This window comes from Gigantopelta aegis, chromosome 11, assembly GCF_016097555.1.
Source record: "Gigantopelta aegis isolate Gae_Host chromosome 11, Gae_host_genome, whole genome shotgun sequence".
Classification (NCBI taxonomy): Eukaryota; Metazoa; Mollusca; class Gastropoda; order Neomphalida; family Peltospiridae; genus Gigantopelta; species Gigantopelta aegis.
The window spans coordinates 21,580,669-21,607,003 of NC_054709.1; the positions used below are offsets into that span (position 1 = coordinate 21,580,669).

Genomic DNA, 26,335 nt, shown 5'->3' on the forward strand with positions numbered 1-26,335 from the left:
ATACATAAACCATCGCTGCTGATACAATAGTGTATTTTTATTAACTTTAAATCAAAATTCAGTTTTTAAATACAGAATAGTCCAATAGTCCCTACACTAGAAATGTTTTAATTCCAATTGAATTTCATCGCTGCTATTTGTCGTTCCAGCCAGTGCACCACGACTGGTATATCAAAGGCTGCGGTATGTGCTATCCTGTCTCTGGGATAGTGCATATAGAAGATCCCTTGCTACTAATAGAAAATTGTAGCGGGTTTCGTCCCAAAGACTATGTCAAAATTACCAAATGTTTGACATCCAATAGCCGATGATTAATAAATCGATGTGCTCTAGTGGTGTCGTTAAACAAAAAACACACACTAGACATGTTTTAATTCCAATTGGATTTCACCGCTGGATCGGTCTACAGGCTGGTAGGTACTGGGTTCGGATCCCAGTCGAGGCATGGGATTTTTAATCCAGATACCGACTCCAAACCCTGAGTGAGTGCTCCGCAAGGCTCAATGGGTAGGTGTAAACCACTTGCACCGACCAGTGATCCATAACTGGTTCAACAAAGGCCATGGTTTGTGCTATCCTGCCTGTGGGAAGTGCAAATAAAAGATCCCTTGCTGCCTGTCGTAAAAGAGTAGCCTATGTGGCGACAGCGAGTTTCCTCTCAAAATCTGTGTGGTCCTTAACCATATGTCTGACGCCATATAACCGTAAATAAAAATGTGTTGAGTGCGTCGTTAAATAAAACATTTCTTTCTTTCTTTCACCGCTGGTTTGCAAAGAGAAAGACTCCGGAATATCAGGCTAGAACTAAAACACCAGGTTCCAAGATGGCTGGAAAGGTCATCACCGGTGTTTGCGATTGGTTGGGTCGTCGTGCATGCCATATAAAATGGTCGGCGACGTGTGTGCAGTGTAGGCAGCTGTCACCACAGCTACGCCATATCCTAGCAGAACTTTCTTGGGAAACCTGTGTTACGCATTCTAGCGGCAGCACGGTACCTCCCAGGACCCCGGAGCCTGTATTCGGCTTCCAAACCTCTTGAACTTTCTAAAACCTAAATCAATTTTCTCTTTTTGGATGTTGTGATAAGCAGCTTCAGATTAGGAAAATGTGGAGGGCTGTGATCGGCGCCTTCCTCTTGTCGTGTATGCTTGCTGTATATGCTCAGGGTAAGTTCGTTTTACCTATTGTATTGCTTGCAGTTAACAAAGTGTTAAACGCATGTGCATGACAATAATATAGAAGGACGTCTTGTTATATACGGAAATAGTACACAAATCCGTTTCTAAAAACATTATTTTCCCATATAGTATGTGCGCTGATGTGTTTTATTGCTCTTTTTATGGTTGACAATGCTAGAATCATCAAAACAAGAAGAAAACAAAGAGTTTGGTTTGCGAATATAACCCTCTGTTAAATTATTAATATTGTAATTTTGTAATATTTAAAGTTACGTGGGTTTGTCGAGGATATGACAACGGAATATTTGCCATTTAAGCTCCGCCTCCTCAACATGTCACAGCAACATGGTATCCGCCCTCCAGGTCAATATTCAACCTTGGGAACGCCCATTCGCGAACAATGCCATCTTGCTTTTTGTCTGGAACAATGGGCTTGAGGTATATCTAACTTTAGAACAATGAGATAATAGAATAATTAATCATGTATTAATAATACATTCATTTCATTTCAACTTATTTTCGTAGTTATATCCAATTAAAATTCAAACACGCTGGTCTTGGCACACATCTCAACTATCTGGGCTGTCTGTCCAGGACAGTGGGTTAGTTGTTAGTTGTTAGTGATTAGTGAGAGAGAAGATGGTATAGTGGCCTTACACCTACCCATTGAGTCGTTAAAACTCGCTCTGGGTGGGAGACGGTACCGGGCTGCGAACCCAGTACCTACCAGCCTTATGTCCGATTGGCTTAATCACGACGCCACCGAAGCCTGTTTAATAACACAGACAAGACATTACTTCATATAGTAATGGATAATTTTAACAAAATGTATAATTGGCATTTTCAATTATACTGACAGGAAAACAAAGAAAGAAAATAGAACAATAGACTAGTTTTGGTGTTCACTCCCATTTTGTTTCCTTGGGGTGGGGTGGAGGGCAGGCTGGTTAATGCCTGAATTAAACGAAAATGCCTGAATCTGGATAACAATAATTAATGTTTATTCTTATTAGCATTACTACTAAACATCTATATAGGGATACAAATGAATCATTACGCATTTTTACATGAATTTCAACTAACATAAGTAGAATGATGGAAATATATGGTCAAAAGGTTTCAGGGTAGATAACTTTGCCCAAATGTCTCCATCGTTTTTTATACGACACGCACCCCCACCCCACCCCCTCCGTACGCTTATGTATCTAACAAAAGGTTAAAGTTTGTTTGTTTAATGACACCACTAGAGCACATTGATTTATTAACCATCGTCTGTTGGATGGTAATGTTTGACATATAGTCTTAGATAGGAAACATGCTAAATTTTTCCATTAGTAGCAAGACATCTTTTACTTGCACCATCCCATCGATAGGATAGCACATACCACGGCCTTTACTATACCAGTCGCGGTGCACTGGCTAGAGCGAGAAATAGCCCAATGGGCACACCGACGGGGATCACTGGGCTACGTTCCGCCGCTTGTATCTAGTTCACGTCATAGTTCTGTATTTACATAATTGGTACATAGTCTCTAGCATCACCACTGTTACTATATTCAGACATTTCAGAATCACTGTCTTGCTGACAAATATGTTTGTATAACCTCTATAGTACTGACGGGTATTCATCTGTTTGCCATGGTCATAGGCGTACGAGCTTTGTAGGAGGTGGGGTGGGGCAGTTTTGCCCGAATTAAACCAAAATGCCCGAAATTGAACAAAACAATTTAATAATATTAGCATTACTACCAAACAGCCATATAGCGTTGTATAGGCGTACGGGCTTCACTTATTGTAAGGGCGTGGGGGGGGGGGGGGGGGGGGGCAGGCTGGATTTTGCCCGAATTAAACAAAAATGCCCGAATCTGGATAACTACATTTAGTCATATTAGCATTACTACCAAACAGCTATACCGAGATGCAAACGAATCACTACACATTGTTACATGGATTACAACTAATTTTGAGGGTAGAATGATGGAAATACACAGTAAAAAGGTCTCAGGTTAGCACATTTTTACCGAATATCTGTATCATGTTTACACGAATTTGAAGTTCTGCTCCAGCACTTGGGGGGGGGGGGGGGGGGGGGAGACAGTTGCTCCCCTGCCTCCCTGTCTCGTACGCTTATGGCCATGGTCATTATTAATGTTAGACTACACTGACCACTAACAGGTCTTTAGGTTCCCGTTACATGTTTATTGCTAGCAGTTTAATGTTTCTCGAATTTATTGGTTAAAAAAAAAATGTCCAATAGACACACATATTCACGGAAATTAATAATGCTAGTTTGTGCAAAACAACACTAGATCCCTAGAAAATATTACGCTTTTATAATAATGAATAACAGTATATCTCTCTCGTGATGGTTGTATTGTATCGAAGAATGTTTTAATAAAACATCCATCAAATCACTGAAATAAAATTGTATGTGACCCCTAAGGTCTACCCCATTTTTATGAACATAGATTGGCGTACTGCCTGGGTGTGTGAAGATGCTGTTTATAGTTTTACCAGTAAACATTAACATTATCGACAATACGAATTGATTTGGTTCATTGGGACCTGATCCCGTCTGTATCGGTGCATATGTTTTTTGTTCCTCGTAAATATAATGCCAAAGTACTATACCCGAAGCAGCCTTCTGCTAGACTCTGTCTCCCGAGAGTATATAATTACCCCCCAACATCTCCACATCAACAAAACACGGAAAGTATCATTTGGTCGGCAGGTGTAGAAAAGTTGTAAATAAATATGCCCGCAGTATGAACTTCCATGTGCATTTCGCACCCATTTAAAGGTTATCGTGACTGGAAAGGTTGCGTCAGTTAAAGGTGCATTATCTAGAAGAGTTTTAATATTTAAAGGGACTGTTCCGAGTTTGCAACCATCATTAGATGTTTCTCACCAATAGTTTTTTTGACGACTATAATTACATAGTAGCCCAGTGGCAAAGCGCTCGATTGATGTGCGGTCGGTCTAGGATCGATCCCCTTCGGTAGACACATAGGGCTATTTCTCGTTCCAGTGTAAGTGCACCACGACTGGTATATCAAGGACCGTGTTATGTGCTATCCTTTCTATGGGATGGTGCATATAAAAGATCCGTTGCTACTAATGGGAAAATGTGGCGTTCTAGTGAATGTCCTGCTTTAAATGTTTGTGTTTTTATCTCCAGATGGATGAAAGTGAATGTCCTGCTTTAAATGTTTGTGTTTTTATCTCCAGATGGTGAAAGTGAATGTTTTGATGCCCAGCTCAACCCGGTGCCGGAGGGACGACGTTGGATACCTGATGCGAATGACCCCTGTTACATCTGCCGCTGTATGAAGAGCAAAGCTGTGTGCAAACAGAAGACATGTAGACCAGTCGGCCGGTGTAAGAACGGGGCAGAGGCCATCCAGCCCGAGGGAGAATGTTGTCCGAAATGCCCAGGTACAAACCCCATGGGTTCTATAAACAGTAAATGCAGTTCAGGGGCGGATGGTGGGGTTTTCTAGGGACGATATGCAGAGTTTAAAATGGCACCAACGGTAGTCAGGGAGGGATGCAACTTTATTTTAGAATTGGGAGAACAGTTGTATTTTCATTGTGATGTTAAGAGAACTACATCAGTGGCCGTTACACATTATTTATCTAAGCGAGCTGTGAAAGTGTTTACAATTGCATTAACGATAATCGAGGACGGGGTGTAGCACATTTGTAAAGCGCTTGCCTGATGCGCGGTTCATCTGGGATCGATCCCCATCGGTGGGCCCATTGTGGTATTTCCCGTTATAGCCAGTTCGTCACGACTGGTATATCAAAGGCCGTGGTATGTGTCATCCTGTCTGTGGGATGGTGCATATGAAAGATCCCTTGCTACTAATGGAAAAATATAGCAGGTTTCCACTCTAAGACTATGTCAGAAAATTACCAAATGTTTGACATCCAATAGCCGATGATTTTAAATCAATGTACTCTAGTGGTATCATTAAACAAAAATACTTTTAACTTAAATTAGTTTATGTCTTTGAAACCCTGAATCTTGAGTGACTTGTAGGGTCATGTTTAGTCCGAAGGGACGTAGAAAGTTTGGTCTTTCTACGTCCGGATATTGTTACATATCCTATATATAGCTGGTATTCAAAACTTGTGGTACCATGTTTCAACCGTTTCGTAACCGAAATAGCGCAATAAATGGACACACAAACCAAAAATGTATAACCTGCCGTACTCACTAAATCCCGATTGAAATACATGTACTTGAATCATTATTAAAAAACATAAATCTTCCAACAACAACATAAAACATTTCCACGCCCTGCACATTAAAGGGACACATCCTAGTTACGGCTAGTTGTTAACCATTACGGCGTTGTTTTTCGCTATTAAACCCATTTTTTCACAAATAAAATTGCACTTTACTTACCGTTTATTATTTAGAATATACATTTCCATTCACCTGAAGTGTTTTTGGTAATCCTGGTTTTTGTAATACCACAAAATGCATTTTTCGTATTTCATAAAATCGCACGCCCGTCTGAGAAAAAACCGTTGAGCAGACAAGGTCTAATCTATTTTTAGAGGGGATATTTCCATTTCAATGTCACAGACGTTGGTATATCACGTGATCGTTATCATTTTGGTTCGGTTTGTTTTCTCGTGCACGGTTCGCGCAATCAACATCCGATTTGTTGTTGTTCATTTGTGAGATTTTTCTTCACAGTTCGTGAACATTTTCAGTAACAATAAAGTTCAGACAAGTAAGTGTCTCAATACAAAACGTTACAAACCCTTAAAACCAATAATTTTGCTAAGACTTACGATATCTGGAGAGGGGATACAACCAGGACAGAACAGTTGGAACATGTCCAGGAGAGGTGAAAGAAACGCACCCCAAGTCTGTGAAATTTGTCGTGACGTAGGCATTGTTGTGCTTCGAGCGACATCTACCGGTGACATCAGAATACTAACTTTCAAAATTATTTCAAGCAATTGGGACATGGGGATTCCCATGGTATTTATCGATATAAAACCTGCTTTTTCACTCCATTTGATAAAAACGTGATCTAAGTGTGTTACAGGTTTGTAGATTAACCAAATTATAATTTATTTTCGCTGGATGGAACTAGGGTGTGCGGCTTTAAGAAAAGGTATTGACTTAATGTGCGCCCTGCACTAGGTCATGTTAAAACCAGATCCTGGAATTAACTTACATTTTTGGGTGAATGTTTATATACTAGTATTCAGTGCATTTTTGTGTCTTGTGACTTCATCCAGCTTGAAATATCTGATTTTTTTTTTAAAGTCTGTAGCAAAGAACGCTCAAACTATTATTTATTGAACAAGTCTGTACCAGAGAACGCATTGAGTAATATTTATGGAACACGTCTGTACCAGAGAATGCTCAGAGTAATATTTATGGAACAAGTCTGTATCAGAAAACGCTCAGAGTAATATTTATGGAACACGTCTGTACCAGAGAACGCTCAGAGTAATATTTATGGAACACGTCTGTACCAGAGAACGCTCAGAGTAATATTTATTGAACAAGTCTGTATCAGAGAACGCTCAGACTAATATTTATGGAACAAGTCTGTCCCAGAGAACACTGAGAGTAATATTTATGGAATATTTTTCTGCGATTATACTGGACACAGTACAACTCCTGCATTTTAAGAAAATATTCACGGCAAAAAACTAAATGACATTGAAACAAACCTGAATATAGTCCAAGGTAAAAAAAAAAAAAAAAAGTGCAGCGGAGAATTATTAACTCCACGGCAATTTTCACGGCATTGCCGATTGCCGTGGGCAATTGCAGGGGCTGCAGTACACGACAGAGAATGGCACGTATACAATGCACAAAGCGTTTTGTTGGAATGTCTGACGTTAACACCCTGCAAGGACGTCATTCTCCTTGACAGACCTACATTTGTGGAATAACATAACGCTGATGGCAGACTAATGCTTTCCACATTAAGGTCACTGTTCGAGATTTCGTAGCACAGGAATTTTACTCAGAGTTTAGTACGTGCAGGTGTGGTTTCCACTGCCTGGCTTAAAACAAGATGTCTGTCTCTCTTGTATTAAGACCAGTTACCATGTGCTGTTTGTTTGGCAAGTCGCGGAACGTGAAAAATGGACGCATGAAATGGTTTCCTATGCATTCACGGCTAAAAATAAATGGTTTCTGCCGTGTCCGCTTTCCTCCGTGTCCGCTTTCCTCCGTGTCCATGGAAAATTACTCTTATGGTCTCACTCTGTGGCTTTTAAAATAAGTTTTAAAATAAACAACAATTTGCCGATTTCTTCACGGAATTCTTAAATGCTTAAACACCCGTGCGTATGGCAGACGCGTGTAAATACACACATTTACAATGCTTAAACACCTGCGTTAAAGAAAGACAGTCTTCGTAAATTCAGCCTCGTAAGTTTACGTTTATGGTTAGCCGAAACTTTCACAAGTGAGCAGGCCTGTGTCCATGGGCTGGGTTTTGGAGGTCGAACACCCCCCCCCCCCCCCCCCCGCCCAAGCTACTTTTTTCCATTACATTTCCCAGGGAAGCATGACTCGACCCACCCACCCCTATAAAGGTGAGCCCAGGACAGCATGCTTGAACCTTAATTGAATATAAGCACTAAAATAGGTTACAGAGGAAGATAGTAAGGATCACAGAAAATTTCAAAAGGTATTATTTCTACTGTTCCTACTTACAGAATGTGTTTTTTAATCAGAGACATTTACATGCAAAACCAGACATACAAAGTTTTGTGAAACTGGTCCCTGATTTTAGTGTGGGAAGTTTAGAGATGGGAGGGGCCTGGGGGCGTCTAATTACAATATTATAACTAGTGGGCGTCACCCCGAAGTTCTCCTTCCTCTTGTTCGCTGCTGATACTGGAGGAAATAAAGCAAAACTAAATAGTAAGGTTTTATCTAATCGCACAGGAAATAATGAGCATATACCCATTTCTGTATTACATGTTTCTTGTTGGTGGGGTTGGGGGGGGGGGGGGGGGTATATGAGATATAGACAGACATATAGACATGTAGACAAGATAAGACAGATAAGCACTGAACCGCTCACAGACGCCAACATCAAGTGCCGATTTATACATCTTATAAAGGTTATGACTAAATCAAGTTATAACTAAATAAACAGGGTTTTTGGATAAGTCGTAACTGACGAAATTTTACGTTGTGTTCATGATTGTTTGATTTTGTTTTAATTAATTTTCAAAGAGTTGAAAGAAATGTATGTCAAACAAGTGAAAATGCATTTTCCAAATATTCACAAAAATGTATATTTTTAATCAGTCTGAATTTTAGTGCTTCTGAAAAACAAAAGGTATTTTTGCACAAGATATGAAGACTGCCACTCCACAGGACGATGCATCCTTCCTGCTTTGTAGGATTTACCTATCTATGATAGTTGTATTGTATGCACTGTGTTTTAATTTAACTGTTGAATTTTTATATTGATGCTGATCATCACTTACTGTTTGCATTGACCATAGTTTGACACCCATTAACCGATGTAGTTTTCGTGCTGGGGTATCGTTAAACATTCATTCGTTCGTTATATATATATATATATATATATATATATGTATGTATGTGTGTGTGTGTGTGTGTGTGTGTGTGTGTGTGTGTGTGTGTGTGTGTGCGTGTGTGTTATAATCTGAATGACACCACTCACTGAACACATTAATAAAACCATTTCTTTATATTTCAGATGGAGTTGAGGTTGAGGTAAGAAGCTTTTGTTATTTTTTTTTTAAAATTGCATGTTGTCATTTTACGTAAATCAAATATAACACTGTAACATATACTGTCATTTGTAAAGAGATGTTGTATTGTACAAAGTGACTCAGTATAACAATATAACATATACTGTCATTTGTAAAGAGATGTTGTATTGTACAAAGTGACTCAGTATAACAATATAACATATACTGCATACATGCATATGTAATTGTTAATAAGATTCTGTACAAGAGATATAAATTAGATGTAAATGTATCTAGTACCACACTTGCATACCATATGTTGAGTGACTCAAAATATAACAATGTAACATGTACCGTCATTTGTAAAGGTAGATATTATATACATATAATATCAGGGCTTCTAGATTAGGGTAGTCCCACTCCCATGGCTAGTGATATTTAGAGTTGGGCTACTAAATAACTACTATTGTCATGCCAGACAGGGCTTCTAGATCATGGTAGTCCCACTCCCATGGCTAGTGATATTTAGAGTTGGGCTACTAAATAACTACTATTATCATGCCAGACAGGGCTGCTAGATTATGGCAGTCCCACTCCCATGGCTAATGATATTTAGAGTTGGGCTACTAAATAACTACTATTGTCATACCAGACAGGGCTTCTAGATTATGGTAGCCCCACTCCCATGGCTAGTGATATTTAGAGTTGGGCTACTAAATAACTACTATTGTCATACCAGACAGGGCTTCTAGATTATGGTAGCCCCACTCCCATGGCTAGTGATATTTAGAGTTGGGCTACTAAATAACTACTATTGTCATACCAGATGGCTTGTGAATATTCTTCTTTCTTTTTTTTTCTTTTTTTTGTGTGGGTCAAATGCTGCATTAAGTCTATTTTGTAAATATGAATATCCCGCAAGCCTCAAATATCAGGGTTTTTAATCTCTATCTCCTGATATCTGATTATTCCTATTATTAAAATTGTATTTATTTAGTAGGGCTGGTGAATTTTTAATTATGGCTGGTAACCTTGTTTAATCACTGATCTCATGGCTAGTGGATGTTTATAACAATTGTAGAAGCTCTGATAATATGTATTTGTTAGTCACAATCTATATATTCAGAGTTACTCGTTCTAAGCCCTGATAATATGTATTTGTTAGTCACAATCTATATATTCAGAGTTACTCGTTCTAAGGTTTGAGTTTACCCGTGACCTAGTAACGCTACAAGTTAGTAATATTTGTATATAACAAAATACTGCTCGTTACCATGGCAGTATCATTTTTTTTACGATTCTAATAATAAGTTGATAAGGTCTTTTTACAAACTTGACTAGTCTAATATATAGTTTTACGAACCATTACGAATATGTTTACGTATACGTATCTGTATCTGTATCTGTTTCTGTTTTTGTATCTGTTTAACTGATTGCATATTTTAATTAAAAACAATAAATCAATAAATGTCGTTTCTCTCTTACAGAAGAAAGTGGCACAGGAGGTAAGGAATACAACACATATCATAAAACACATATCGTAAAATGCGTTAAAAAATATTTTAAATGTATTCTACTTTAGGCCCCTTTAGGCGCGGCACTGGCGCAGAATGCGCAAGCGTAAGAACACCGATGCTATGGTTACAAATAGCATTGTTTCTATTGGAGTGGCGCAGTTGGCGGTAGTCGCGCCCGCGCCCACTCCAAATACTATAGACATGGAAAACGACTCTTACATACTAAGCCAGTTATTCAGTCTATTACTGTAATGCATACCTCCCCTATTTGGATTTTCTGAACTGGCAAATGAGCTCATCGAGATAAACTACGAAGCTACTACATACATCGTTTATGACGTCATTGTAGTTGATACTGATGAACTAGCTAATGACAGCATGTGAAAACTGTTAACACAAGACAATTCCTATGAATATTTTTTTATTTTCATTGGTAATATGTCTTGTGTTGCTCAGTGGCGGATCCAGAAAATCTACTGGGGTGTGTCAATGAAGGCCACAAACGTTCCCGAAAGGATTCCTAGGATTCTCCAACGTAAAAAAATAAAAAATTAAAATTAAAATATAACTGTCGCAAAATTTAAGGGGGGGGGGGGGGGTGCCCCCTCCATTAAATCCGCCACTAGTCCTTTGTTACGATGTTGACGGCTGACAGAGACGTTTTAACAATTATTACATGTTAAATATATTTTTCTGATCGTCCCACTGTTTGTACTTGGTTTTGTTCGTACGTATGAAATTACTGGGAGTCCAAATCCAGTTTGGGCTACTTACAAACAGTAGCCCGATCAGAAACAGGTTCAACTGTGGGTGTGTTATGATTGCAATTTCGCTTCCCCATAGCACATTGTACATCACCATTTACAAATACAATAGTCATTTGCACAAGTACATTCTTAATAAACTCTACCTCTACCAAGCCAGGCAATAATTTAGAAATGGCCACGGCCAAAAAATAATATATGTCTTGGCTTGCATTTAATGTGTGAAAGAAAAGTTTATTTTGTCAGTATTACAAAAATAAATAGTTAATTAAGAAAATGACATAGAAAACTGAAAGTTCCATGGCATAATGTAGAAAATTACAATCACCGTAGCAATCTCTACGGCATTGCCGAGTGCTTTGGTTAATTGCCATGGTTGAATACTTTGTAAAAGAGAACAGTGGACAATTGCCCAGTTCTTAGTGTCCGATGGCTTAACCACGACACCACCGAGGCCGGTTATTAGTGTTGAAAATACACGTTTTTCTTGACAATAGTGTAATCAAGATTGCAGCTGTAAAAATGGCCCGTCTGTTTGACACAGTTATCTAGATTAATGGCAAACATATGTATTGTATAAAATGATTTTATGTATTGCAGCCTGTGAAAAAAGAGGTAAGCAATTAAATATTGGCACGTCGCATACTGAAGCTAAGAAACCTAAATGACTTGTTAATGAACATGCCTCAAAGATACAAAAGCTACACAATAAAATAAATACTAACATCTCGCCCAGCCAGTTATTTAATATGATACGGTAAAATTTAATATAATATGGTACAGGACATAGCATTTTATCGAAACGTATTCTACCTCAGGCTAAAGTTTTGTTCATTCCATTCTTAATTCTTAAATGCCAAAATACTGTGAACATTTGTAATAATAATCATAATCATAATCATAATAATCATAATAGTAATCATAATCATAATAATGATAATGTTGCTGATACAGCTGATAACTGTTAATAACGTTTAATAATGATAAATATATCTATCAACTGATAAACATAACTATAATAAATGTAGTATATAATGGGGTACATCAGTTGTAAACGATGACTGTTTGCCTTATAGACTGTAACAGTAGAGGTAAGCATTCAAACAGAGGCATGTTGCATATCTACCATGCTTGTGATATGCGGTTTGTATTATCCAGCCAGTTACATTGAATATATTTTAAGAAAATGAAGTAACGTTTTCCTGAAACCTGTTATTGAAATGATGTATTGTAAAACTTTATCCTCCTAATAATTATCTAGTACAGATAAAACGACGCACACAATTAATTAATTATATATTTAATTAATTAATTAATTATTTATTTAATTAATTAATTATTTATTTAGTTATTTAACAGTCCCACTAGATATTATAGTTCAATAACACTAACGCCTGTAGTGACACTCGTTAGACCTACATGTTAATTGTATGTAACAATAGCAGGGGCGTAGCCAGAACAATTTTAGCATTACACACGCCGCTTTATTGGGGAAACTTAATTACTGAAAACGGGAAATCCGGAAAGTATTATAGAAACTTAAAGAAAATTCTTTTCTTAACTGTTTAAGGAGTTTTAGACTATTAAATACTCAGTTGCCCCACCCCCCACCCCCCTCCAAACAAAAAATGCTAGCTACGGCCCTGGTACGCGTGTACTAGTTGGGCCTGTCACTGTTTAAAATGCTTGTATTACGAAAATAAATTAATATATGAGCTTACAATAATAATAATAATAATAAATATTATTATTAGTATAATTATAATTATAATAAAAAATAAAATAAAATCAAAAATAAAAACCTCCCTGAAAAGGACACTTTAATGAAAGAAATTGTTTAAAAGGAAGAACTCTTAAATTTGTTTAGGGGTGGACATACCCGTGGTCCCCACTAGTGGATTCGCCTTTGCCTTTCATATAGGGTAGACATGCAAGCTACTTGCAGTTGACTTGAAATGCTTTCATGCTTCAACCAACCACCCCGTAAGCAACCCAGGGCCCCGTTAAATACGAAGCGATCTTAGCGCTATGATTACCTTAAGTGCATGGCTACATTATGTACTTGGCGCTAAGATCGCTTCGTAAAACGGGGTCTTTGTAACAGAAGACTTGAACCAATTCATATCATTTCACTTAGCTTTAAAACATGCTTCTTAATTCACACTTACCAGACCCACTTCACGCAGGTATGATCCGTGCACGTCCTGGACAGCAACTAGCGGTACTATAACTGCTCGTTGTAACGCCCCCCCCCCCCCCCCCCCTTTCTTATTAGTCTCCTACCGGTCCAACCGAAGGGTACTATAGGTTTCATCTCCGTCCGTCTGTCTGTCCGTCCGTCTGTCTGTCCGTCCGTCTGTCCCACATGTTTCCCGGATTGGTTTTTTTACAGAAGGTTTTGAGATATTGAGCTGAAATGGTGTGTATAGTTTCATCACGTACTGTTACAAATCACGTTGGACTTTCATGACGATTTACCCATTTTTGACGGAGTTATGACCTTTGAACTTAGGAGATGTGGAAATTTGTTTTCCGGACTTTTTTCAGAAGACCTTTAGATACTGAGCTTAAATTTTGTGTATAGGTTTATCACGTACTGCTACATATCAAGTTGGACTTTCATGGCGATTTACCCATTTTTAGCGGAGTTATTGCCCTTGAACTTAGGAGATGTGAAAAAAAATCCAGATGTTTGCAATGCCTGGAGATATGAAGATGAAATTTTGTATATAGCTTTATCATTTGTATATAGCTTTACAAATCAAGTTGAAGTTTTGTGGAGATTTACCCACTTTTCAGACTTATGGCCCTTGAATTTAGGAGATACGAAAAATTGTTGGACCCGGTAGGGGACATGTATTGCGTTAGCAGTACGATAAAAATGCTTGTTTTAGACTAGGTTTGGCCGTGACGTCAGTTAGGATGTTTGTTATTTTGTTATATCAAATAGTGTCTTTCTTTCACTACCCTGTATTCTTCATGCTAATTTTAGTGGCATTCTACTAGTTTCAAGCACAAACGTACTAGAACACTAATGCTACTTGAAATCGTATTTACTGGCAAGATGAAACCGTAGGCGTCGGAAGTAGGATATATATATATATATATATATTATATCTATATATAGCAGGCCCGTACGCAGAAATTTATATGGGAGGGGTGCGTAATGGACGGCCCAACGGGCCGGAGTTGCTAGGGGTGTTCGGGGGCATACCCCCCGAAATTATTTTAAATCTAGAATGCAGGAGATGCATTTTCCTGCATTCTGGGAAGTAAATTTTTACACATCCACGGGCGGACCTCGGCAGACTATGGGGGTGCGTACGCACCCCTCGCATCCCCCCACCCCCACCCACCCCACCCCCCCCCCCCACCCCCCACACACACCCTGCGTACGGGCCTGTATAGTGATATTTTATTGGTCTATTTTCGATACTGTTCACTGGCGAACGGTTAGCTGGGTTTAATCTTTCATTGGGTTTTGTCAGATCGAAATGTGTAATGGAGATTGAATTTAGTGATTTTTAAGATTTGAAAATTTTAATAAAAAAATTGACTGCTGTTTTATTCACCTTTGCCGGGTTGTGTGTGTGTGTGTGGGGGGGGGGGGGGGGGTGATTTCGAACAACCCCTTGTGCAGAGTGTTTGCCACATGGTACCGAGGGTACAGCTACGTACCCTAAGATCTTGTCTGGTGTTACATTGTAAATTTTAGATAGATCTTAATGAGGAAACTGTTGTTGAAATTATGTCAAAGAGTATTAAATACAGCGTCAAATTCCAAAACATATCAGATCCACCTTTAGTAAGGGGATTGGTGATCGGTCTTGTATTTAGTACATGTACGTACCCTCAATTTATTTTCTGCCGAAATGCCTCTTTAGCGTTTTGGATCAATTGGTGTCTCTAATTATCTGAGAATTTTATCAAATAAGAAGAAATAACAGCTGAATTATCAGCCTATCTTTGAAGGTTAGTGCTAGCAATGTTTTCTTTCTTCTTTTTTTCTTTTTCTTCTTTTATGCGGGTTTTGTTATGTGTTTGTTTTTAGCGGTTTTTTCTGTTGTTGTTTGTTTTTTGTTTGTTTGTTTGTTTGGGGGGGGGGGGGGGGTTGCTTTGGTTTTTCTCAGGTATAAGCCTGCACTGTGTCTGGTGAAGAGGGGGCTTTTTAGAATGTATATTTATCTGTGATTCTGTTATAACATCCAATTATGACTTGTACGGTAACTTATCTCGGAGTAATAACTTGTCTTCCAAGTATGAGACATGTATATATAGTTTTTTCTTTCAAGGCAAAAGTTTTTTGGGTGTTGTTTTTTTCAATTGCCCCTTCCACTGCCTTTGTTTAAAAAGTATTTCTTCCTTTCTTTCTTTAACTTTATTAACGTGTTTATATCAACAAAAAGGATTCAGGCATTCCTTTAAAAATGCTTGCAACGTGTGTCCATTAGGTTAAATACGGTACTTGTACGTGTTCGTATTTTTACTCTAGAAACCAAGACAGGACACTTCTAATACGGTACGAGATTCCAGCTCCGTGCAGTCCAACCAAAAGGCCGGACCCGCATACTATCCTCAACAGTACGCGGTTGCTGCTGTAAGTATTTAAAGGCGCAGGCCTTAGTTTCAGAATTTGAAAATGGATATTAAATTTAGTTAATCTATAAACATGAAACACATTTGCATAAGGTGATAACAAAGAGAAGTAAAAGTATGTGATGTTTAAACGGGAAAATATTGTCTTTAAAAAACAACTAGAGCTTGTCTCGATATCTATTACCTCAGACGTACGTGCGTTTTTTAGAATTATAAAAAATGCATTTGGGGGTATTATAAAAATCTGGATAACCAGAACCACTTAAGGTGTATGAAAATGTCAAAATACGTCGTACTGTACTGACTGTTTAAAGGCTTCAAAATACGTCGTACTGTACTGACTGTTTAAAGGCTTCAAAATACGTCGTACTGTACTGTTTAAAGGCTTCAAAATTCGTCGTAGTGTCTAAAAACTAGGGTCTGTAACTTTAACTTCCATTGTATTGCCTCATTTGCTAGTAATTTATTTTTTGAAATATTGAACGACTAGTAAATCATTTACTGAAGTTTGTTACACCCATATTATACTCCAACATTAACACCTAGACCGAACATTTCTGTGTATGTACCAATACTGTTTAACATATTGTTCACATATAACTGAATACTATAGGTAGCATTCACACAAAACAAACACTAGCTGGTTTAGTCATGGGGATAATGAAGGATTTAAAAATTTTAGTGACTTTCGTTGGTTTTTGTTTTACCGTAATACCTCTGTAATACCTTGTTTATTTGTGAATATTTTAGGCCATTCCAGGACCACGAGGACCCCCAGGACCGCCAGGACCCCCAGTAAGTTAATACACCCATCTTATACATTGTCATTTCTCTCAAAACAAATAGGCTTTATGCAAAAATAATAATACCAATTAGTAATTTGACAAGACAATCTGTAGCCAAATTCAGGTTACATTTAGCTAAATAAAAATATTTTTTTAAAATATCTATACACATATAAATGACTCTTGGTTTTCGAATTAGCTTTTTAGCGAATTGGTAATGACATATTCATCAAATTAAGCTTTAAACTACATTTGGGGAACAACAGCATAAACCCTTAATAAATTACAATTATAGACTCTCTTTTTTCATAATTATTAAGAAAATAATTATATTTTTGATAACAATATTAATTAGTGATTATAATTAGAGGGTGAATTTATTGCATTAGTGCAACAAATATTTTAGAAATAAATATGTATAAAGAAATAAATATACGTAAGGAATCTATATATTGCATACATTTGCGACTTATAATGTTAATTTTAGCTGGAATCCCGTAACTATGGACACTTTATAATAAACTAATTGAAATGGAATTTTATATTTGTATTTGTTGTATTACAGGGACCTCAAGGATTCCAAGGCATGAGAGGCCAAGCAGGTGAACCCGGTCCTTCGGTGAGTCTGTCCGTCTGTTTGTCTGTCTGTCTGTCCACCCACCTGTCTGTCCATCCATCAATTTGTTGAGCCTGTCTGCCCAACCATCTCTCTGTCCATCCGTTGTGTCTGTTCAATGTTGTGTCTGTCCATTTATCCATCCATCCATCTGTCTGTATATTTGTTGTATATTTGAAAAAGAGAGCGAGAGAGAGAGAGAGAGAGAGAGAGAGAGAGAGAGAGAGAGAGAGGAGGAGGGAGGGAGGGAGAGAGAGAGAGAGAGGGGGAGGGAGGGCGAGAGACAGAGAGAGAGAGAGAGAGAGAGAGAGAGAGAGAGAGAGAGAGAGAGAGAGAGAGAGAGAGAGAGAGACCATCTTTTTCACTGTCTTGATCTCTCAGTTTTTCTATATATTATCTTACTCTGTCCCAGTCTCTTTCTCAGTTTCTCTAAATTTCAATAAAACAGACAAATGAACAGAAAAAGTATTGGATGGCAATAGTAATAATAATATCACTGAAGAAAAGAAATTCATGATTCAACCTTTTCTTTTTAGGGACAACCCGGTATGAGAGGATTTCCAGGACCTCCAGGTCCCCAGGGTCTTGATGTAAGTGTTTTAGTTATTTTATATGCCCATCCTATGACATCACTTATTATTGATTAAAGTGTTTTAGTTCTGACCTTAAAGCTGCACTATCTCCACCTACCCATCCTATGACATCACTTATTATTGATTAAAGTGTTTTAGTTCTGACCTTAAAGCTGCACTATCTCCACCTACCCATCCTATGACATCACTTATTATTGATTAAAGTGTTTTAGTTCTGACCTTAAAGCTGCACTAGCTCCACCTACCCATCCTATGACATTACTTATTATTGATTAAAGTGTTTTAGTTCTGACCATAACGCTGCACTATCTCCACCTACCCATCCAATGACATCACTTATTATTGATTAAAGTGTTTTAGTTCTGACCGTAAAGCTGCACTATCTCCACCTACCCATCCTATGACATCACTTATTATTGATTAAAGTGTTTTAGTTCTGACCGTAAAGCTGCACTAGCTCCACCTACCCATCCTATGACATCACTTATTATTGATTAAAGTGTTTTAGTTCTGACCTTAAAGCTGCACTAGCTCCACCTACCCATCCTATGACATCACTTATTATTGATTAAAGTGTTTTAGTTCTGACCTTAAAGCTGCACTAGCTCCACCTACCCATCCTATGACATCACTTATTATTGATTAAAGTGTTTTAGTTCTGACCGTAAAGCTGCACTAGCTCCACCTACCCATCCTATGACATCACTTATTATTGATTAAAGTGTTTTAGTTCTGACCTTAAAGCTGCACTAGCTCCACCTACCCATCCTATGACATCACTTATTATTGATTAAAGTGTTTTAGTTCTGACCGTAAAGCTGCACTATCTCCACCTACCCATCCTATGACATCACTTATTATTGATTAAAGTGTTTTAGTTCTGACCGTAAAGCTGCACTAGCTCCACCTACCCATCCTATGACATCACTTATTATTGATTAAAGTGTTTTAGTTCTGACCGTAAAGCTGCACTAGCTCCACCTACCCATCCTATGACATCACTTATTATTGATTAAAGTGTTTTAGTTCTGACCTTAAAGCTGCACTAGCTCCACCTACCCATCCTATGACATCACTTATTATTGATTAAAGTGTTTTAGTTCTGACCTTAAAGCTGCACTAGCTCCACCTACCCATCCTATAACATCACTTATTATTGATTAAAGTGTTTTAGTTCTGACCTTAAAGCTGCACTATCTCCACCTACCCATCCAATATGACATCACTTATTATTGATTAAAGTGTTTTAGTTCTGACCTTAACGCTGCACTATCTCCACCTACCCATCCAATGACATCACTTATTATTGATTAAAGTGTTTTAGTTCTGACCATAATGCTGCACTAGCTCCACCTACCCATCCTATGACATCACTTATTATTGATTAAAGTGTTTTAGTTCTGACCTTAAAGCTGCACTATCTCCACCTACCCATCCAATGACATCACTTATTATTGATTAAAGTGTTTTAGTTCTGACCATAAAGCTGCACTAGCTCCACCTACCCATCCTATGACATCACTTATTATTGATTAAAGTGTTTTAGTTCTGACCTTAAAGCTGCACTATCTCCACCTACCCATCCTATATGACATCACTTATTATTGATTAAAGTGTTTTAGTTCTGACCGTAAAGCTGCACTATCTACATCTACCCATCCTATATGACATCACTTATTATTGAATCACAATGATGTAAGTGTTTTAGTTCTAACCTTAAAGCTGCACTATCTCCACCTACCCATCCTATATGACATCACTTATTATTGAATCACAATGATGTAAGTGTTTTAGTTCTGACCTTAAAGCTGCACTATCTCCACCTACCCATCCTATATGACATCACTTATTATTGATTAAAGTGTTTTAGTTCTGACCTTAAAGCTGCACAAGCTCCACCTACCCATCCTATGACATCACTTATTATTGATTAAAGTGTTTTAGTTCTGACCGTAAAGCTGCACGATCTACACCTACCCATCCTATATGACATCACTTATTATTGAATCACAATGATGTAAGTGTTTTAGTTCTAACCTTAAAGCTGCACTATCTCCACCTACCCATCCTATATGACATCACTTATTATTGATTAAAGTGTTTTAGTTCTGACCTTAAAGCTGCACTAGCTCCACCTACCCATCCTATGACATCACTTATTATTGATTAAAGTGTTTTAGTTCTGACCGTAAACCTGCACTATCTACACCTACCCATCCTATATGACATCACTTATTATTGAATCACAATGATGTAAGTGTTTTAGTTCTAACCTTAAAGTTGCAATATCTCTACCTACCCATCCTATGACATAATTTATTATTGAATCACTATGATGTTTACTTATTAATAATTTAATTGTTCCTTGTTAATTTAATTATCATTTATTAATAATTTTAATGGTCACTTTTGCCCTTCTAGTAACCCAGGTCAGACCACTGGCTATCCAGAGTACGGACCTGGGATGGACATGCCCGAAACCTTAGTGGTATAGGGGCATATTAAAATACTCTCAGTCTGTCTAGTAACACCTTCACATTTGTAAAATGAATGTAATATATATATATATATATATATATATATATAGATAGATACATAGATACATAGATACATAGATACATATATATGTATATATAAATGTATAACAATACTAGAATATTGAATGACAATATGGCCATAATAGTTAGTTAGTTTGTTTTGTTTAACAACACCACTAGAGTACATTTATTACTAGTAATCATAGGCTATTGGATGTCAAACATTTGGTAATTCTAACAGTCTAAGATAGGAAACCTGCTACATTTTTCCATTAGTAGCAAGGGATCTTTTATATGCACTATCCCATACACAGAACAGCACATACCAGAGTCTTTGATGTACCAGTCATAGTGTACTGGCTGGAACGAGAAATAGCCCCAATGGGGTTGTCGGGCCGTGATAGTGCTCGCCGCTATACCAGTGGAACATACATGGATTATACCCTGGTTATAGCCTTTGTTTGCCATCAGTTTGATGACTTCTGTTATAAATTTATTCGGTTTTCTCATATTTGCAGGGAGATGAAGGAAGTCCAGGAGAAGTAGGACCGCCTGGGGCTGTTGGACCTCCAGTGAGTTTTAATTAGTTTACACAGTAGCAGATTATTATAAATCATAATTTTATATTTTATATACCAGTTAATCAGTATAACTTATATACTTGCAATGACAATCAATTATTAATAATAAAAATACTGCTGCTGCTGCTGCTGTTGTTGCTGTTGCAGATGATGATGCTGATGTTGATGATGATGATGATCATAACTGCAATTTACTGTTACTAAAAAATAAGAAAATAGGCTTTGAAAATGATTGGATTTTAAAAATATTTTTCTAACACTAAATATTAAAATATTTGTTTCTGGAAACTATGTTTTTGATATATCATTAAGGCAGCACTTAATATATAATAAAATGAATGAATGTTTAACGACACCCCAGTACAAAAATGCACATCGGCCACTGTGTGTGAAACGAAGGAACATGTAAGTATAGGAATTGGATTAAATAATACATAATAATGACTGTGAAGTCCATGATAGTCAGTCTGTATTTTCCTCCTTCTATTTCTAGGGTCCATCTGGACGACCAGGAATGCCAGGAATGCCAGGAATGAAGGGACACAGGGTAAATATAATTAAACATAAATCATTTATAATTACTCACAAAATATATATTTCAGTGTAAAACAACAATGGATAAATAAACCACCTACATGTAGATAGTTGTAGGGTATATACCCACTCCTTCAAACAAATAGGAAAAAGAAAAAAACCACCTAACAAGAGATATACCAAATATTAACGAATAATTAACTGTGATTATATTTCATTTCATATCAGTTTAACTTGATGTTTGTGCTTGTGTCCAATTATGGTTCAAGCACGCTGTTTTGGACACACACCTCAGCTATGTGGACTGTGTCCAGGACAGATGGTTAGTTGCTAGTTGTTAGTGGTTGACGAGAGAGACGTTGTTGTCCAGGACAGATGGTTAGTTGCTAGTTGTTAGTGGTTGACGAGTGAGACGTTGGTGTCCAGGACAGATGGTTAGTTGCTAGTTGTTAGTGGTTGACGAGAGAGACGTTGGTGTCCAGGACAGATGGTTAGTTGCTAGTTGTTAGTGGTTGACGAGTGAGACGTTGGTGTCCAGGACAGATGGTTAGTTGCTAGTTGTTAGTGGTTGACGAGAGAGACGTTGGTGTCCAGGACAGATGGTTAGTTGCTAGTTGTTAGTGGTTGGCGAGAGAGACGTTGGTGTCCAGGACAGATGGTTAGTTGCTAGTTGTTAGTGGTTGACGAGTGAGACGTTGGTGTCCAGGACAGATGGTTAGTTGCTAGTTGTTAGTGGTTGACAAGTGAGACGTTGGTGTCCAGGACAGATGGTTAGTTGCTAGTTGTTAGTGGTTGACGAGAGAGACGTTGTTGTCCAGGACAGATGGTTAGTTGCTAGTTGTTAGTGGTTGACGAGTGAGACATTGGTGTCCAGGACAGATGGTTAGTTGCTAGTTGTTAGTGGTTGACGAGAGAGACGTTGGTGTCCAGGACAGATGGTTAGTTGCTAGTTGTTAGTGGTTGACGAGAGAGATGTTGGTGTAGTGGCCGTGTACATTGAGTATTTAAAATAAACCATTAAAACATGCTCTGGATTGTAATCAATACTGAGATTTGAACCCAGAACTAAAGCAGATTGAATTATTAAAACATGATCTGGATTGGAGTCATTACTGAGACTTGAACCCAGAATCTACCAGAATTAAAGCAGATTGTTTAAATGATACACCACATGGTCTTGTTAAAACATATTTTTTGTGTCACATACTTTATTGTAATTTCCTTTTGAACTTTGTCTTAAACAGATATATAATTTTTGATATTATAATAATTTGTATTGGTTTAATGCCAAAAGGTTCTATGCAATAGAATAATATGCAAATAACCGATTTATGTGATATGCAATTAAGTGGAATCGACTGTACTGTTGTTTGTTTGCTATTCAGGGAGCACCAGGTCGCCCAGGCCAATCTGGAGAACAGGGAAAGCAAGGAGACAGTGTAAGTTACTCCATTGTACCTAGCTCAGTTAGTTTTAAATAACTCAGTTATTAGTCCCCTACCAGTCCAACCTATAGGTTTCATTTCTGTCCTGTCTGTCTGTTTGTGTGTCTGTCTGTCAGCCCATATGTACCACAGTACCTCGCTCAAATCAGTTAGTTTTAAATAGCTCAGCTATTTGTCCCCTACCGGTACAACCATATATAGGTTTTATTTCAGGGGTTTCCCCCAGAAGCATTTAGCTCCTTAGGTGTGTAAGTAAGTGCTTTGACGTCGTGTAAGCGCCTTAAATGATTTCCCACTATGCTTTATTTGGCCGTGCACTGTGACAATAGACTGTTGGTTGTAATAACTTTTGAACCTTAACTGTACACAGGTATTCACACCTCTAATAGGTCAAACATGTTCTTCAGACCTAATTAGGTGCAAGGCCATCAACACCCTTTCCTTTGACAACAGTCGATTGCTAATTGTCAGCTGGCATGCTTCGATTGTGGCACCATCTTGTCTCCCCCTGCACTTTGCTACGAGTACGATTATTAGATTAGTAACATGCTGCTCCGAGATCAATCAGTCCTAACCTATGATTTTTATTACATGAATTTTATAAATGATTTCTGTCCTGTCTGTCTGTCTGTCAGCCCATATGTACCATAGTACCTCGCTAAGATCAGTTGGTTTTAAATAACTCAGTTATTAGTCCCCTGCCAGCCCAACTGGAGGGTACTATAGGTTTCGGCTCCTTCCTGTTTGTCTGTCTTTGTCTTTCTGTCTGTGCGTGTCTGTGTCTGTCTGTCCATATGTTCCACATAAGGGAACATGTATTGCTTTTAGTATTACTCTCAAAAATGTTTGTTCTTATTTATATGTATCATAGTTAATTGTCATTTTTTTATTCCCAATTATGAAATAAAAAATTCTAAATCTGAATGTAAACAAATCCCTATATGCAACTATATGAACTATATGAACTATATGCAACTATATGAACTATATGAACTATATGCAACTATATGAACTATATGCAACTATATCAACTATATGCAACTATATGAACTATATGCAACTATATGCAACTATATGAAACTATATGAACTATATGCAACTATATGAACTATATGCAACTATATGCAACTATATGAACTATATGCAACTATATGGACTATATGCAACTATATGAACTATATGCAACTATATGAACTATATGCAACTATATGAACTATATGCAACTATATCAACTATATGCAACTATATGAACTATATGCAACTATATGCAACTATATGAAACTATATGAACTATATGCAACTATATGAACTATATGCAACTATATGCAACTATATGAACTATATGCAACTATATGGACTATATGCAACTATATGAACTATATGCAACTATATGAACTATATGCAACTATATGAACTATATGAACTATATGCAACTATATGAACTATATGCAACTATATGCAACACATGATATGCAACTATATGCAACTATATGAACTAGATGCAACTATATGCAACACATGACAAACAGCCATATCCTTCTCCAAAACATTTCATAATGCAAAATAGATGTATATTAATTTGAATAAACACAAGTACATGTATAGTAATACTCTTTTAAATTCTAGCTTAGCTTATTGAGATCTTTTCAAAATGAAACTGAATATTCCTAAAAAAAATTGTATAACAATGCTAAAATTCCCAACGTCAAGTTAAATTTCAGAAATAAAACCGTGATTTTTTAAAATACATTCGGTCTATGACAGAACTCTCTGGTAAAGTCAGAGGTCCACGTAAGGTGTACTTGATCAGTTCTCTGGTGGAAACATGCTAAAAATCACAACCACCCACAGCAAGAAAAAAAAAAAAAGATTGTTTTGTTTAACAACACCACTAGAGCACATTAATTTATTAATCATCGGCTAGTGGATGTCAGACATTTTTGTCAATTTTGACATATAGACTTAGAGAGGAAATTCGCTACATTGTTCCATTAGCAGCAAGGGATCTTTTATATGCACCATCACACAGACAGGATAGCACACACCACTGACTGATATACCAGTCATGGTGCTCTGGCTGGAATGAGAAAATCTCAGTGGGTCCACTGATGGAGATCTATCATAGACTGACCACGTATCAAGCAAGTGCTTTACCACTGGACAACATCCCACCCCTTCAGAGAGAAATAGACAATACTACATGAGCGACTGTTAGATACTGTTTAACTTACAATGAGTTGAGTGAAAGCCAATTGATTCATACATTTTTAAACGATGAGTTGTAAGATAAATGCTATCTAAAGAACATTGTATTCTATTTCTTACATATCCTGAAATTATTCTTTTTTAAATAAATTTAAATACCTTCTCGAACAAAAATCTATTTACGGCCCTAGCGCTTATAGTTAACTTGTACATCAAGTCAATTTCAGGTTAACTTATACGTCAAGGAGTGATCGATTCAACTGTTCTGTTTTTTTATCCGATGGTATGGCATTGGTAACCTGGTCATCACCTAGGCGCAGCCAGTCATATGACTTTAAAATGTTATCACACATATGTGTGTTAACAATTATGTGTTATCAAAAATAACGAATGATGATCTTACCAACGGGTGTGTAAGAAAGATATTTATTTAGATTGATGCTGGATGTACATGTTTAAATGTTTATTCACTTTCAGGGTAACCCCGGACCCCCTGGCCCCGCTGGTGGCCCCGGACAACAAGGAGCTAGAGGAGCCCCAGGAGAGAGAGGCCGAGACGGCTCACCAGGACCAGCAGTAAGTACATGGGACAGTTTAACTACACCACTAGAGCACTGATCAGCAGTAAGTACATGGGCAGTTTAACTACACCACTAGAGCACTGATCAGCAGTAAGTGCATGGACAGTTTAACTACACCAATAGAGCACTGACCAGCAGTAAGTACATGGGACAGTTTAACTACACCACTAGAGCACTGACCAGCAGTAAGTACATGGAACAGTTTAACTACACCACTAGAGCACTGATCAGCAGTAAGTACATGGACAGTTTACACCACTAGAGCACTGACCAGCAGTAAATACATGGGGCAGTTTAACTACACCACTAGAGCACTGATCAGCAGTAAGTACATGGACAGTTTAACTACACCACTAGAGCACTGACCAGCAGTAAGTACATGGGACAGTTTAACTACACCACTAGAGCACTGATCAGCAGTAAGTACTTGGACAGTTTACACCACTAGAGCACTGACCAGCAGTAAATACATGGGGCAGTTTAACTACACCACTAGAGCACTGATCAGCAGTAAGTACATGGACAGTTTAACTACATCAATAGAGCACTGACCAGCAGTAAGTACATGGGACAGTTTAACTACACCACTAGAGCACTGACCAGCAGTAAGTACATGGGACAGTTTAACTACACCACTAGAGCACTGACCAGCCATAAGTACATGGGACAGTTTAACTACACCACTA

The 26,335-nt window shown here is 37.7% G+C and overlaps 1 protein-coding gene across 1 annotated transcript in view; it reads left to right on the forward strand.

The window, feature by feature from the left end:
• Positions 1-916: 916 nt before the first annotated feature.
• LOC121385085 (collagen alpha-1(I) chain-like) overlaps positions 917-26,335 on the forward strand; it is an 83,619-nt gene continuing 58,200 nt past the window's right edge. Inside the window, exons 1-14 of the mRNA XM_041515621.1 lie at positions 917-1,167; positions 4,408-4,614; positions 8,901-8,917; positions 10,383-10,400; positions 11,777-11,791; positions 12,253-12,267; positions 15,669-15,773; positions 16,523-16,567; positions 17,123-17,176; positions 17,710-17,763; positions 20,822-20,875; positions 21,378-21,431; positions 22,804-22,857; positions 25,546-25,644. Coding sequence (XP_041371555.1) covers positions 1,107-1,167; positions 4,408-4,614; positions 8,901-8,917; positions 10,383-10,400; positions 11,777-11,791; positions 12,253-12,267; positions 15,669-15,773; positions 16,523-16,567; positions 17,123-17,176; positions 17,710-17,763; positions 20,822-20,875; positions 21,378-21,431; positions 22,804-22,857; positions 25,546-25,644 — 852 coding nt within the window. The 5' untranslated portion in view covers positions 917-1,106. The remainder of the gene's footprint in view (positions 1,168-4,407; positions 4,615-8,900; positions 8,918-10,382; positions 10,401-11,776; positions 11,792-12,252; positions 12,268-15,668; positions 15,774-16,522; positions 16,568-17,122; positions 17,177-17,709; positions 17,764-20,821; positions 20,876-21,377; positions 21,432-22,803; positions 22,858-25,545; positions 25,645-26,335) is intronic.